At 49.4% G+C, this 15994-nt stretch overlaps 1 protein-coding gene across 8 annotated transcripts in view; it reads right to left on the bottom strand.

The window, feature by feature from the left end:
* The window catches only part of SYT6 (synaptotagmin 6), a 63300-nt gene extending 58613 nt beyond the window's left edge, over nt 1–4687 (bottom strand). For 2 of the 8 annotated variants that reach the window (XR_004260243.1, XM_032249676.1), the window contains exon 1: nt 4403–4685. Coding sequence is in view for 3 of the 8 variants with exons in the window: in XM_032249676.1 (XP_032105567.1) it covers nt 4403–4565 (163 nt within the window). In the remaining 5 variants the exon portion in view is untranslated. Of the gene's footprint in view, nt 1–3575; nt 3821–4402 lie in introns of those variants that run through there. The other 6 variants (XR_004260242.1, XM_032249675.1, XM_032249679.1 and 3 more) reach the window with 4 other exon arrangements.
* Between the last annotated feature and the right edge of the window lie 11307 nt (nt 4688–15994).

Here is a 15994-nt window from a genome sequence, read left to right as displayed (position 1 = left end):
CCGGTGTAATTAAAATTCAGGACAAGGGGGAGGGGAGCAGAGGGCTTTTGCTTCCTTTCTTTCTTTCGGAGATCCAGCATGCGCTACCAATGGGGATAATTAGCAGAGTCCAAACAGAGAAGGAATTAATGCTCCTGAAAAAGCTGTGATGAGGAGAGACAATGCCGAGCTAATTATGGCCACACCAAGCTTTATGACTGGGCGCCTGCTTCCACCATCATTAGGAGGTTCAGAGCAAAATCGGAGACTAATGTGGAGTGTTATAGCTAACAGAGCATTGGCACTAATTTAGCAATTATTAATATTATTATTTTGGTGGATGGTAACTCTACCTTTCTGCCTAAGGGGCCAGGGAATGTAGCCCTTCTGAATGTGCGATTAAGGCTGGAGTGATGGAGGTGGGGGACAGCCAGCCAGAAATTCTTTTCCCTCCATGCTCCTCTCCCTGTTTGTACCTGCAACTAGGGAGAGGAAGGGTCTGTGTGGGTCCTTAGGGAGCAAGAGAGAGTTCAGTGCTCCTAGAGGAAAGAAGGGAGGGATGAGGTTGTGTCATTACACTTGGAGCGCCCAGATCTGGGTGCCCCTGTTCGTTTCTACTTTCAGAGTCTCCTCTGATTTCAGTAGCTAAGTGTGACTCAGTCCTTACAGGTTTCTTTTCCTAAGCAAGACTAGAAAGGGCGCCACCTAGTTTAGTCGGGACTTGCTCTTAGCATGTTTCCCCATTCCAGGCAAACTTATACAGACCGTAAAGAAACCTGACTTGGTCCAGATGCCTCAATGCCAGTCCTCAGTATTTGCAGTCATGTGTTATACCCCTAACTCCGTGGACAGGGAAGATAAAGTTCAGTTAGAAGAGAACATCTCTTTTGTACAGAGCTTAGAGGGATGGCACATACTGAAATCACTGTCCCCACTTGAAGTTCTCATCACAGCCAGAGGGAGAAGAGAATTTCTACAACTGTAAATCTAAGGGCTCTACGACTCCTAGATACTGGACCCTGCTCTAGAACTCTAAAGCTCAAACACACTAGTCAGAATATCATCTCCTTGGGTTCTAAAGCATTGTGCATTGTACTTTTCCTCAAAAAGGGCCAAAGCGGCAGAATTCCATCCTTCCACTGAGAAGCAGTGAGGGGGTGAACTTTGTGTTGTAATGAAATTTGGGGCATTACATTTGCTATTACAAGCAGGAAAAAAAAATTCTCTATGTTGCAAAAGGCCACTTCAAAGCCAGGTGGCTGAATCACAGAACATCTCCAGAGTCATTAGCAAAGTGAGCAAACATCACATAAATCTCATGGCCACAGGTAAGCTGCAGATAACCAACCCTGGCTGCCAGCCTAGAAAAAGCAGGGAAGCTTGAGGTCTCTTGTCAGGTTTCTGCATTTTCTGGAGCACTTCTGGACCTCTGCTTGCTTCCTGAAGTCCAGAACCCATGCTAACCATACCTAAATCTCTGCAATTTGGCCTATGGAAAAAGTTCATTCATCCCCACAAGGCAAATGACAAAAGGAAAGGTGGAGAACTGCTTGTTAGTATTCACTTGGGGTGTTTTAAGGAGAATAGCAGGCCTGTGGCTTCAGAGCTTTTAAAGAAAAAGGAGCAGCTTGCTTTCGGTTGGGACAGTTTGTGTACAGGTGTTTCCAAGTCAGGCTCTGATTAACTGAGACTTGCTGTGCAATTCCTAGCACAGACCCTGGTCTGCAGATGAGTCTCAGCAAATGACAGTGGAGTCTGAATCTCAATTGTCAAATCTCAGGGTGTTACTAGAAATCTATAAGCTAGAGACTTGGAACAGGAGGAAGTCAAGGGAAAACATAAAATGGTTAAGAGACTATTTCAAAAAAAACTGCAACAAATGAAAAGCTCTAGCTTTCTGCTGGCTGGAGAATCTGGACCCAGGTAGTGGCTGTGGGATGCAGAGAGCAGGCTGGGAGGAAGAACAGCTGGGGCCTAGTCCTGGACTCCACGGCATCTCCCCAGACCCTGTGGTCACCTAAATTCTCAGGATCCCAAGACCACTCTCAACCACTTTCTTTCTGTTGCTATGATCAAAGGGTCTGCTCCTGTCCCCCCCCCCCCCCCCCCATATCCCTTTCAGCCTCCCAGCTTGGCCCCTGGGCTTCTTGGACTTGTGACTCAGCAGCCAAAGTTAAAGTTTTCCTGAGCTGACAACTCAAACTCATCTCCTGAGGCAGCCTGCAGGGAAGGCATAGTCATTCATCTGGGTCTGCTGACTCTTACCCCTCAGGCTTTTCTCACCCACAACCTGGCCATGCAGGCACCTGTCATTCCAGATAATGGGCATCCCTCTGGAATCAGAACACCAGTGCCTCCCCCTACCAAGATGTGCTGTGCACAGACAGCCCTACCCCAACCCCAGCATCTTCCACCCCCACCCCCAGCATTTCTGCCCTAGACAGACAGGAGGGGCAGCTTCCTTCCCAGGTGGAACTAGACAGGTATGTTCTCACCCTCTAGGCTCTGAGGGTCAAACATTACGGCCCCACTGGAGATGGACCAATGGTGGAAAAGATGGAAGGGAGCTGGGGAGTAGGGAGAGGCAGGAAGAGACTCCCTAATAGGGAAAATTCTGTGTCTGGTGGGTATGAGGAAATGGGTGGTGTAGGAGGGGATGGCACCAGAGAACCAGAGACCTGTAATAACTTGCCAGGCCTAATCTGTTCTGAGAATCTCCAAGGCAAGGAATCAACTTCCCCAACCTCCATCTCTGAACCACCCTCTAAAAGTTCTTCTTTATGTCTAACCTCAGTCTCTTCTGCTGCAGTGATCAAACTATTGACTAAACATTGCCACAACTAGGGAGAGCAGAGACTCCTACGACTCTCACAGTGCTCAGGTGTGCTCCACTCACTCCAAGGCTGAATACAGCCCCCTCACACACACAAGCCTCCCCGTGGGCCACTGCCCCTGGCCTGAAGTGTTCCTCACCGGAACCTACCTCTATATATGACCTTTAACCTCAAGTGAAAGAAAACAGGACCCTGGGAACCTGCAGCCGCTGGGGAGTTTACCCCACCTGTACCTGCTCCCGGAACCGCCGCTCCTGTGCCAGGCTTCTTGTCCCTGGAGCAACGCTTGGGGACCAAATTCCCGCTTCTGGCAGCCCCTTCTCTCCCCTTCCCGCGCCAGCGGGCAACTCCCAAGTACTTGTAGGCCCCGCACTGCTGGGGTCGGGGTCGGGGGACAAGGAGGGATGGAGCCTGCAGAGCCTCCTGGAACCCCAGCGCCCGGGTCCCCGCAGGATCTCCCCACCCCCACTCCGCATTCTCCCCAGGCCTCTCACTCCCCCAGCCCCTCCCCCACGGAGGGGACTCGACCCCGCACTCCCTCCCGCCCTGGACCCGCCAGACGCCGTGACAAAGAAGCCTCGCGGCTGTGGCCGCAGGGCACTGGTGCAGCAGGTAAATACCGGGGCCGGCCGCCACGTCGCCGACCCTCCCGCAGCTCCCGCCGCCGGGGAGCGACACACCATTCCCGCTGTCGCGACTCCCGGGAGACGCCGTAGCTGCTCGCCGGGGTCCAGCCCGGCGGGGATCGGGCTCGGGACTCACCCGCTCCGGCGAGCTCGACTCGGCTCGGGCTCCCGCCTCGGCTCGGCGGCCGCCTGGGGTTGCGTCCGGCGCAGGGTCCGCGCGGCTCGGGCAGGAGGCGCCCTCTTGGCAAAGTCGGCGAGAGGCGCCCGCTCAGTCGCGCACCCGCCCCGAGTCCGAGTCCGAGAGGGAGCGAGGGAGCGAGTTATAGGGGCGAGGGGGGTGGGGGAAGGACGCCGCGACACCCTCATACCCTCCCCCACCCCGCCCCCTGTCCCCCGCCCCCCAGCGGAGACGCGGAAAACCACTCGCAGCCGGAGAGACACCCGGACACAAAGACCTCGTGCCAGCCGCAGACCCAAGTTTCTCCCAGAGAGACCGGGGGTCCGCCCGCGTTCACCCTGAGAACACACAGACGGACTGACAGACCGATGCACGGAGCCCGCGACCTCGACACTCGCTAGGAGACAAGCTCTCTTCCTCAGCCGGGCGCCCCTCGTCTCCCGCTCTCTCCACGGACCCCTCTCCTGGCAGGTCGCCCTCAGAGCGAGCCTGGAGATACGAGGGAAACTGCAGCCCCGAGGGTGCCCCATCCTGGGAGCCTGGTTGTCTGTGGGTACCCCGCAGTAGTGACACGGGAGGACCGGGGGAGTTATACCCCCACCCCAGGTCCCTTTCTGGTCTCTCCTGGCTGTGGGCCAGGGGACTGGCCCGAGGCTGGCTTCCAATCCAGAATCTCGAGCTGGAGAGTTCTCTCTAGGTTTTGGGGCTCCTAGGACCGATGCTTTGGGGAGGGGAGTCCGCAGGACGGGAATCCAAGAGGGAGAGGGCCCTGGGTCTCCCGTTACCTGCGCCTGCCGCACTGGGACTCCGCTCTGGGGGCTGCAGCTCGAAGCTCCGACAAGTCTCCACGTCCAGCCCGAGAGGGGGCGGCCGGGCCCGGCACAGCGAGGCGAGAACTGCGAGCGCCTCCTGGCACCGAGGCCCGCCGGCCCCCCACACCCCGCTCATGCCCCAGACACCCAGGCCTGCCGAGCAGCAGCTGGAACCCGCGCCGCGGCCGCACTGGGGCGGGGCACTACGGCCCCTAGAAGACCCTTCCTGCAGCGGCCCCCTGCGGCTCCGCTCTGCTTTTAATCACTTCCCCGCAGGGTCCCCGCCCCTCACGTGGCATCCCGCGGCAGCTGGCAAGTCTGGCGCCTCGCGGCCGCCCCCTCTACACTCAGGGACTGGCCTGAGTCAGGGGAGGGGGTTCGAGGCAGGGAGCAGGGCTGTCCCGAATCTCGGAGGGTGCAAGGCCGGTAAAGAGCCCGGGTTCCCGCTCCGCATTCACTGCTTGGTGTGACCTTGGGCGTCTCTGCGCCTCAATTTTCCCCTCCGTAAAGGAGGTGTAATGATTTTAAGTGCTTCACGGGCTGCCTGGCAATAGAAAGATTGTGTTTGTGAAAACACTGGGTAAACTACCACATACCACACAAATGGCAGCGAAATAGATAACCCTGAAACAGAAAGAGCGGCGGTCAGGCTGGGGCTGGAAGGGCTTTGGCGGCGGTTCCTGACGGGAGAAGTTATACTGGCCCCAAGTCCCAGCTTCGGAGGTAGAAGACCTCAAGACAGCCGGGCGATGCGAACTGCAAGACTTTCAGAGCTCCGCAATCCTGCGGTCCGCGGTACCCGCGTGTTGCTATGGCGACTGGTGCCAGCGGCCGTCTCTCTCCATGGCAACGGGAGGGGAAAGTTTCTCGCGAATAGGAATGGGGGGTCATTTTAAGAGGGCGCAGGGCGCTCAGTTCCGCCGACCCACCTCCCCACTTCTGTGCAACAACTCCAGAGACCATGTATCTTTCTACTAAGCATAGCAAGAAAGCTAAACGCAAGGATTGAGGCTAGACTTAAAGTAGAGATTCCCTCAGAAACTGTGGGTGAGGCCCAGGAGCAGACTGGCTGAGGGGCTTCAAGGCTCCTCACTTAGCGCTGGAAGTCTGTGCACCATGGTCAGGGAGGCCGCGGAACCGGCGCCCTGCAGGGGCCTGTCACGGGAGTCTCTTGATCTCCACCTGTCGGCGTTTGGCCCCTTCTGTGTGGGGCTCGCCTGAAGCCCCAGACTCCGGTCCATTTGCTGTCCCGGAGCTGGGAAGGAAACTTTAGCTGCAGCCCCGGAAACCGCTGGGTTGGTGTATGCCCGAATGGCTGGTGAAGGAGGAGGGTCTTGCCTCTTAATTAACACGCTTATTGGAAGTGACTCGGGCAGTGACTCAGGTTCCGGAGGGAGGAGATTCGGGGCCCCAGCTCCTGGCAGTCTCCACTGTGAGCCATCTGTGCCAGCAGGCCCTTGGACTTGCGATTCCCTAGTAGCTAGTGCCCTGGGCACCAAGGGCCAAGACGTGGCCTGTGAGGACCCTGGCTCAGGCAGGCGACTTTTCCACCGTGAGGCGTTCTCTGGCTCTGTCCACGGTGCTGAAGACCCAGTTGGTGCTACCATCACGTGGGCACTGGGTTAGAGGATAGGGGAGAGGCAATTGTGGAAGGTTCTCGTCTTCCACCCTAACCCCTGGGCCTGTGATAGGAGGGGGCTAGGAACTCAGGCAGGGACCAAACAGACACACACCTGCGATACTGTACAATCCAGGCCGCCTTCCTGCCGGAGGTGTTTGGTTGCTGTTCCAAGAACAGGTGGGGCTCTGGCATCCCCATTCGCCTCCCTGGTGCTTCTGAAAACCCACCTGAGGAGCCCAGAGGCCTCAATACCTTCTTTTCTATCACCCTATGCAGATCTCAGCACCCAGGAGAGCCTCTGGCTACACGCTTATTAGCAGTTTCCGAAGTGGCAGGTTTGTGTTTATGTAAAATACAAATGGAGAAGAACTGCTCTTTGCCCGTGTTTATGGCAACTCTGTCACTCCGCTGCTATTTCTCCCTCCCCCTCTAGATTTCCTGGGGAAATTCACAGAACAAAGCGTCTTGTTTTGCCTTTGCAGAGAATGAAAAAACACAGGACTATTCCAAGGGCCCGGACCTGTGATGCAGGGAAATCAATATTTTGCTTACATCGAGTGGGGGAATTTGCATCTAAACTGAAGCCAAAGGAGCTTGTTTGGAGCAGAGCAGGTGGCAGGAGCTGTGAATTAACAGATAATTTTTCATTGTTTCCAGATTCAGCCTCCACACTCGGCAGGCGGCTCTGCAGCGTCTCTGGCGCCCCGGCAGCAGCTCCAGACCTGGCATTTCTCAATCTAACAGTGTGAAGGAGCTGCTGCCCTGATAGGGCTGTGGAAACAGGATAGGGCTCCTGTGTCAGTCAACAGCTATTGAAGTTGGAGTGTAGGAGTTAGGGTGTGTGAGAGACACAGAGATGAGAGAGACAGAGAGAAAGAAACAGAGACACAGATAGAGACAAGTTACAGATATAAATGAGAGAGACAGAGGATGAGACAGAGATACAGAGAGAGTTATAGGAGATAGAGACCAGAGAAACAGACCGGAAGACAGACGCACAGATAAGGAAGCACATTCAAAAGGGGACATTTAAAAAGTATTTTTAAACATTAAGAAAAAACCTTATCCTAGTTGTCCTCTTTAGCCCGCCCTCCCCCTTCTCCCAGGTCAACTGCTGATACCATTGTGGTCACATAACCAGCCACAAAACAGAAAAAAATTCCTCATGTAAATATAGTCACTTTTTTGTCTCCCAAACCCATTTCCCCTGCAAACCCAACCCCAAAACACACCTTTGCTTCTTCCCATATGAAGAGATCAAATTCGGAATCCCAGGGTTCCACCAAAACCTGGGAGGGAGGATCCAGGGTCCCTCTCAAACCCAGAGAGAGAAAGAGGTAGAAAGAAGCGGAATCGTTGCCCTTCAATTCTATGTCTCAGAGAAATCCCATTGTGAGTTTGGGTTTGGCAGGGGGAGGGGAGAGAAGCAGGAGCAGAGACAGTAAGCATGGAGTGGTGGCAAATAAGTACATTGGACAGGGTCTGGGAGGGCTGGATTCAGGGCTCCTGCACCAAAGCAGCCATGAGGCTGCCACATCCCCTATCTGGGGCTCAGTGTGCCTATCTGAAGTTGGGTTAGGAGCTCTTTGAGATTCCTTCCAGCAACTGCGCTCTAGGGTTTTACATGAGGGAGAAAGGAGGATGCTGGGGTGAGGGGAGGAGAGAGGCAGCCTTTCCTGGCTCTGAAGCTCGAGTGGTTTTACAGAGGCCAACTCACTTTCAGCTCCCCCACCCTGACTGCTCTCATTACATCTATAGCCATGGATGGAGCATCCCAAGTCAGGGCACCCCCAGGACAGACTGCTCAGATGCAGGAAGAGGAGCTGGGGTTGAATGGGAGGCAGAATGAGAGGAGGTTTGAGACAGAAACCAGAGGCCTCCCACTCCGATGCTCTCCTCTCTATGGAAATAGCCAATGTGCTCATCCCCTGCGCCCACCTTAAGTCTCTACCCTTGGGCAGGCTACCACCCTGCTCTAAGCAGCAATGTCTTGTTGAGTTATGTTGCAAATAAAATAAATTAAAACCAAATAATAATTTATTTCAAAAAATTGAACCTTGGTAGGAAATTGCTAATGCTGTAGGCGGGAAGAAAGAGCTCCTTTGACATGAGCCGATGTGTCATATTGTCTTTCCATTTCAATGCAATTTCTAAATAGGGAGCCCTTTCCCCATTCCCTCCTCCCTCCAAGCCCGCAGCAGAAATGTAAAGGGAGCAGTCTGACGATTGTAGCTGGATTGTCTGACGTGTAGGGAAAGACACAGAGGAATAGACACACAAGCACACCTACAGCTTTGCCACATGGATAGAAGCCAAGGAGGCTCTGAACCAACCCTGAGGGCCCCAGTCTCTTCTCCCCACCTCCCCCACCCCCTCAGTAAGCTACATGCTTACTGAGGCATGTAGCCACTTTCTGCAGAGGTGTTAGTTTACTCAAGAAAATGGACATCAGTTGAACCTAGGCTACCGCCATTGGAGAATCGAGCTGATGTCTTGTATTTGAGGGTGTAACTTTATATCATTATTTGGAATAAACTGTACTGTGCATTCCCGATGGGGTTTCAGCCAGAACAGCTTTATCAGTATTTCCTGCAGATGCTGCCCTCTCCCCCAGCCTCATACCAAGATAGCAAATGTAGCCAAGGCTGGGTGACTTCTGCAAATCATGCTGTCTCAAGCCATCATCAGAGTTTTCAGGGATTCCTCCTAACCTGAGAAGATGCAGAAGACATTGCAAAGCTCAAGGTCAATGCCTCGGTGCTTTTTGAAAGAGTCCATTCTTGCTTTTATTCCAAGAAAGATGCTTGGCAGTTCAAAGATCCTGAACCAAGCTATATTTGCCTCTCTCCCATTCCTCCCCCATTTCAGTGTTCTTTCCTCTGTTCTGTGCTCTCTGCTAGAGCACACAATGTTGCACATCAGACCTGGGAAGATGGGACAAAGTTTGCTGCATCCAGCCTGGCTTTGAGGGCAACAGCAGGTTGGAGTTTGGGAAAGCAAAGACAGGTTGAAGGTCAGAAGGCAATATCATCCTTCAAACAACTTTAGAGCTAGGCCTAACCATGGTGGGTCGAGGTCTGTCTTCATTATTGAGAAGTGAAGATGATGTCGGAGGGGAAAGGCTAGGAAGGGAGCCAAATAGTCCTCTTCTCTCTGACCTTATATGGAAGAAACAGCATGGGCTCTGGAGTCAGACTCAGACGGATCTGCATTCAAATCCTGGGTCTGTTATTTACCGACTGGATGGCTTTAGGTGCTGTACTTAGCTTGCCGAACCTCAGCTTCCTCATTTGTAAAATGGGACATATAAGGCCTGCTTCATAGTGTACAAAGCAAGGATTACATGAGTTGGGTTAAATGCTGAAGGTACTGGGACTGATCCATAGCAAGTGTTAACCAAATGCCAGTTCCTGTCCCCTTTCTTCCCTTTTGTCAGAATGTAGAGGAAAATTTATCAGGTGTACTATTCAGAGGTTAACCTATATTCTTCCATGGGACAAGTCCCTGAAAATTGTCCAGAAGGAATTTATCTCATTTAATTCTTATAAAAACACGGATAGGCAGAATGGGTGGATGCTAATGATCTATCTGGTAGATGAGGAAAATAAGAGACTGGTTCCTGGTCTACAAACAAGGAGGTGGCAGAGAACTGGAATTCAGGCCTTCAGACAGCAGATCAGTGCCCCTTCCTTCTTCATCGTGCTGCAGGAAGATGGTGGGGATGTGAATACTTTTTCTTCTTTTCTTACAAGAGGTTATAATATTCTTTAATTGCCTGTATAATAAATTTAAAAAATTGGAAATGAATTACAATGCAGTGAAAGATATTTTCCCGTGCCTCTTTGCAGTGCTCTTGGTTCTTTGACCTTGGCCATTCAGTTGCCTCTTGGACCCAGTTACTGGTTTAGAGGAAAGATGGTGTCATTGATAAAATACGGGGTTGGGGCCAGGCAGCTTCATGGCCCAGGACAGGATTGGTTGCTTCACTCTTGACAGAGGTCGGACTCCTCAGAAAGCAGCTTGGGGTGCCTCTGTGCCTGGATTGTGTCCTGTGGTCAGAACCCTGCTTCCAGGAAAGGGCCAAGCCAAGATTCTTATAAGACCAGGACCCCAAAGACTGGCGCTTTCCCCAAGGAGCCTGGAGAGAGTTTGCAATCTCGGGTCTCTGGCTGTTCCGCTAATGAAAGGAAACCAGATAAAATGCCAGAATGAATTAAAATGACAAATCCGAAAAGGCCCTGTCAAAACTGGGAAGTCTTAATTCTTGATTTCAACAGAATTCAGGTAGGAAGACTCAACAGAGCATGCTTTGGGTCAGTGGACTGAAGTCCCCTGTGGAATTGAGGTGCTGGAGTCCCGGAGAGAACAAATCTGTTTACCAAATTCCAGCTTCCATCCGTTTGGTAGAATAAAAATCCTTTTCTATCCCAGCCCCTAAGCCTTATATACATTGCTGCTATTTGCTAGAGCCACAGTAAATGGTTTTAATGAGTCAGCCCCCAACCTTTATTAATACTTCTGTACCTTTGTAGTGCGTGGTACAGTTTACACAACACTCTTACATATGTTATCTCATTTCATACAACAACACCAAGAGGTGGATATAATTATTCTCATTTCACTGATGAGGTCCCAGAGAAGCTAGAAATAACTGGCTTGGGATTCACAGCTAGCAGTGGGAGAGCCAGAGCTCCAGTCTCTTCTCATGTCACTCGTTCGCTCATCCAACATTTACTGAGGTCCTACTGAGACCCAGTCTGCACCAGGCACACGGGATGCAGTCCTGTGCTGGTTCCTGTATACACTGGCCTTCAGTCACATCGCATACAGAGCCCTGAGCATATGGGTTCTGTCCTGAGGGAGTGTACACCATCGGTTGTGTAGAGAGGCTGCATGTGAAATGGATTGAAAATGAGTTCTTTGACCTCCTTGAATCACAGTTGCACAACCCACAGGAACTGTGAAATTCCCTTCTGACATGATTCTTTCCGGATTTTCCTCCTGTCCTGCTGCTTTCACTCTCTTCTTTGCCTCCTCTCAACCCTCTGTTTTCTCCAGGGTTCAGCTCCCAGCATTTCTTTCTTCTGTCTCAGCAATTTCCCTCTGAATGGTCTTACCCACTCCTAGGGCTTCAAATACTGAACAATGACAACATTAATAGCAGTGGTAAACATTTACTGAGCACGTTCTCTTTTCCAAGCTCCATGGTGCCTGCTTAACATGGATTACATAATTTAATCCCCACAACAATCCTATTATTATCTGCAATTTGCAGGTACCAAGTGATAGAGCCAGAATTTAAACCCATGCGGTCTCACTCCAGCGCCCACCCTAAGGATTTCCAATTCTGTATCTCTGACTCATCTCTCTCTCCTTGCTTCTCCATGTGCATTTATAAATTTCTATTCTGAACACCTTGACCCCAGACCTTCTGAATCCAATACGTATAAGACAGAAATTATATTTTCCTTCACAAACCTGCTTCATTTTCTTAAAGAAGGCTATAATGAAACCAAATTAGTGGCTCAAACTAAAAACTCAGAACCCTCCTTGAGGCTTCCCTCTCCCTTATTCATCTGCATTTGTCCATGACTGAATCCCGTTGTTTCTATTTCTAAAGTGTTTTGAACCCCAGTCCCCCTCGTCCTTGGATTCACTGTCCTTGCCCTGGCTCCAGCACCCGGCATCCCTCTTCCAGATCACGGCAGTTATGTTGTGGGATAATGTGATTATGTCACCCTCTCCATTAAAATCCTTCACAAAATTCTTGTGGCCTTTGAGATGAAGTTAATACCCTCCAGTATGGCAAACAAGGCCCTTCCAGATCTGGCCTTCATCTACCTATGTAGCCTTCTCTCTCGACACTCCTGGGTATCCCCTGTGGACTACCTGTGCTGTGGTCACAGAGTGACAATTCCTGTCCCTTGTCTTCACTCTCCACCCCATCTTCCGCCCTTTCACTTACTTTGTTCCTGCAGTTCCTCTTCTCTCCCATTCCAGAGTCTAAAACTTTGTGACTGCTTGTCCCTCTGCTCCGAACACCTTCCCTCTTTTCCTCATCACCCAGGTTGTTCCTACTGGGTGCAGTGGTACTCACAGGTTAAGACTGTAGGCTTTGAACATTATGCTGAATGGGCAAGGGCTGGAAGCATTCCCGTTGAGAACCAGAACAAGACAAGGATGCCCATACTCATCACTCTTATTCAACATAGTGCTGGAAGTCCTAGCCAGAACAATCAGGCAAGAGAAATAAATAAAAGGTATCAAAATAAAAAGACAGGAAGTCAAACTAACTCTCTTCACAGACAATATGAAACAATACCTAGAAAATCCCATAGTCTGTGACCAAAGGAGCCTAGATCTGATAAACAACTTTAGCAAAGTTTCAGGATACAAAATCAATGTACAAAAATTAGTAGCATTTTTATACACCAGTACCATCCAAGCTGAGAGGGAAATCAGGAATGCAATCACATTCACAATAGCCACAAAAATAGTAAAATACCTAGGAATACAGCTAACCAGGGAGGTAAAAGATCTCTACAAGAAGAATTATAAAATATTGCACAAAGAAGTCAGAGGTGACACAAACAAATATACAAACATTTCACGCTCATGGATAAGAAGAAGTAATATTGTTAAAATGGTCACACTGCCGAAAGCCATTTACAGATTCAATGCTATTCCTATCAAACTACTAATGATATTTGTCACAGAATTTTAAAAAATCTAAATTCATTTTAAACCAAAAAAAGAGCCTGAATAGCCAGAGCAATCCTAAGCAAAAAGTACAAAGCTGGAGGCATCACACTGCCCAACTTGAAACTATACTACAAGGCCACAGTGACTAAAACAGCATGGTACTGGTACAAAAACAAACACATAAACCAACAACATAGGTTAGAGAACCCAGAAATAAAGCTGCACACCTACAGCCATCTGATCTTTGACAAAGCCAAGAAAAACAAGCAATGGGGAAAGCACTCCTTATTTAATAAATGGTGCTGGGATAACTGGCTAGCTATATGCACAACATCAAAACTGGACTCCTCTCTTTCACCATATACAAAAATCAACTCAAGGTAGATTAAAGACTTAAGTGTAAAACCTAAGACTATAAAGACCCAGAAGAAAATCTACGCAATACCCATTCTAGACATTGGCCCCGGCAAATACTTCATGACAAATACTCCAAAAGCAATTGCAACAAAAACAAAAATTTGCAACTGGGATCCTAATTTAAAAAGAGCTTCTGCATGGTGAAAGAAACTATCAATTGAATAAACAGACAACCTACAGAATGAGAGAAAATATTTGCAAATTATGCATCTGACAAAGGTCAAGTACCCAGAATTTATAAGGAACTCAAATACATCAACAAGCAAAAACAACCTCATTAAAAAATGGGTAAATTACATGGACAAACACTTCTCAAAAGACATACAGGCATCCAACAAGCATATGAAAAAAGTACTCAATATTACTAATCATTAGGGAAATGCAAATCAAAACCACAATGAGATACCATTTCTAGCCATGCTGAATGTCTATCATTAAAAAGTCAAAAAATAACAGATGCTGGTGAGGTTGTGGAAAAAAGCACTTATACACAGCTAGTAAGAATATTAATTAGTTTAGCCACCATGGAAAGCAGTCTGGAGATTTCTTGAAGAACTTAAAGTAGAATTGCCAGTTCACCCAACAATTCCATTACTGGGTATATACCCAAAGGAATATAAATTGTTCTACCACAAAGACACATGCATGTGTGTACTTATTGCAGCACTATTCACAATAGCAAAGACATGGAATCAACCGATTCCCATCAACAGTGGACTGGATAAAGAAAATATGGAACATATACACCATGGAATACTACGCAGCTATACAAAACAAGATCATGGCCTTTGCAGCAACATGGATGGAACTGGAGGCCATAATCCTAAGTGGATTAACACAGGAACAGAAAACCAAACACCACGTGTTCTCACTTATAAGTGGAAGGTGAACACTGAGTGCACGTGGACACAAAGAAGGGAACAATAGACACTGGGGTCTATTTGAGGGTAAAGAATGGGAGGAGGGTGACTATTAAAAAACAACCTATCAGGTATTGTGCTTATTAACTGGGTAGCAAAGTCGTCTGTACACCAAACCCCTGAGACACTCAATTTACCCATGCAAAAAACCTGCACATGTACCCCTTGAACCTAAAATAAAAGTTGGAGGGGAAAAAAAGAGTATAGGCTTTGCAGCTAGATTGCTTGGTTCAAATTTTGGATCTGTCATTCAATTGAATAAATGACATAGTAGCAGTGTGACCTTGGGCAAGTTACTAAACCTCTCTGTGCCTCTGTTTTCTTGTCCATAAAATGGAGATAATAACAGTACCTCTCTCATTAGTTTACTGGGAGGTTTAAACGAGTTGATATAAACGAAGCACTCAGAATATCCCCTTCCTTGACTTCCAGAGCTGACTCAGATATCCTCTTTCTTGACAGCCCATGGCCCTCAATGCTTTTCTTTGCCACAGAGTTTAACAAACCATACTGTTGACTGGTACTAGGCTGTGAGCTGCTGAGCTTGGTCTGTCTCTTGATCTTTATACCCTCAGCGTCTCACACCTGATCCACACACAGCAAATGTCTATCTCTTTGAAGAAGGCCGAATGTGTGAGTGTGATGCAATGCAAAGTGAGTGTGTGAGTGCAGGAAGAACCCCAGAGGACAGCTCCGTGGGCCAAGTCAGGGAAGGCTTCTTGGAAGAGTGCAGTTGGGAGGTTTTTTTGTTTTGTCTGGAACTGGAAGGAACGGGGGAACACATTCATTCTAGGCTGCAGGATGCCTGTGACACAGGGGAGTTCAAGCAAAAGCAAGCATTTCACAGGAGGGAGGAGTGAGCAGAGTGAAGAAGAAGGGGCAAGAGAGGACCCTGGACCATCAGGAACCCAGTTCACTGCTCTGATGCTCCTCTGACTCGGCCGGGTTGTTATCAAAAGCTGGGCTTGTTCCAGCCTCAGAGGCCAAGGCAGAGGGAGGCCCAACCCCAGCCCTCAAGGAGATTCCAGTGAAGCCACAGGAAGCTAGGAGGCACCCATCAATACTCTGCAAGCACTCCAGGGGTTGGATCATGAAAAGTTTCTTTTCTTTCTCTCTCTCTCGCTCTCTCTTTCTTTCTTTCTTTCTTCTTTTTTTTTTTTTTTTAGAAGAAATTGCTTACCAAAATTGTTGATTGAGGAGAAAAATAAATTCATAACTAAATTTTTTTTTAAAAAAGAAAGTACTCATTTTTCTTGTGTCAAGCCATCGCTGTGAAGCATGCATGTGTCTGCTGGGGCAGCTGACTGTTTTCCAGGATAAATATCTGATAATAACACCAAGTCATTACTGCACAATTAGTGCTGCTAATGAGGAATGCAAAGTTCCCTTCCCACTCCTTCCCCCGCCCTTTCTACCTCTCTCTGCTCTTTTCTCACTGCTTTGCACACATTCTTCTCAGACCCCTCCCTCCCAACCGCAGAGCTGGCAGTGGGAGATGGGAGGGCCCCAGGTGAGGCTATCAGACATTTGATTTTGACCCTCAAGCCTCCCAAATTAGCAAAGTGCCCATGAAGCTGGGAGAAGGCAGAGAACCAAGGGGTGCCAATGAAGAGGCGGGAGAGGCTGGCCTTGACCTGAGCACCAGAATGTTAACAAGGGGCCGGGCACGGTGGCTCACACGTGTAATCCCAGCGCTTTGGGAAGCTAAAGTGAGAGGATCACCTGAGGTCAGGAGTTCAAGGTTGCAATGAGCTGTGATCACACCACTGTACTCTAGCCTGAGTGACAAAGCAAGACCTGCCTCTAAAAAAAGAAGAAGAAAAAAAGAAAGTTAAATAAAGGCGGCAGCAGTAGCCTGGTGGGGGGCAACTTACCCTCAGGGTATGCAGCAGTGATCTGTCACCC

Source organism: Sapajus apella, unplaced genomic scaffold, assembly GCF_009761245.1.
Source record: "Sapajus apella isolate SASKATOON/1434 unplaced genomic scaffold, GSC_monkey_1.0 scaffold69, whole genome shotgun sequence".
Classification (NCBI taxonomy): Eukaryota; Metazoa; Chordata; class Mammalia; order Primates; family Cebidae; genus Sapajus; species Sapajus apella.
This window is presented reverse-complemented; position numbering and strand designations above follow the sequence as displayed.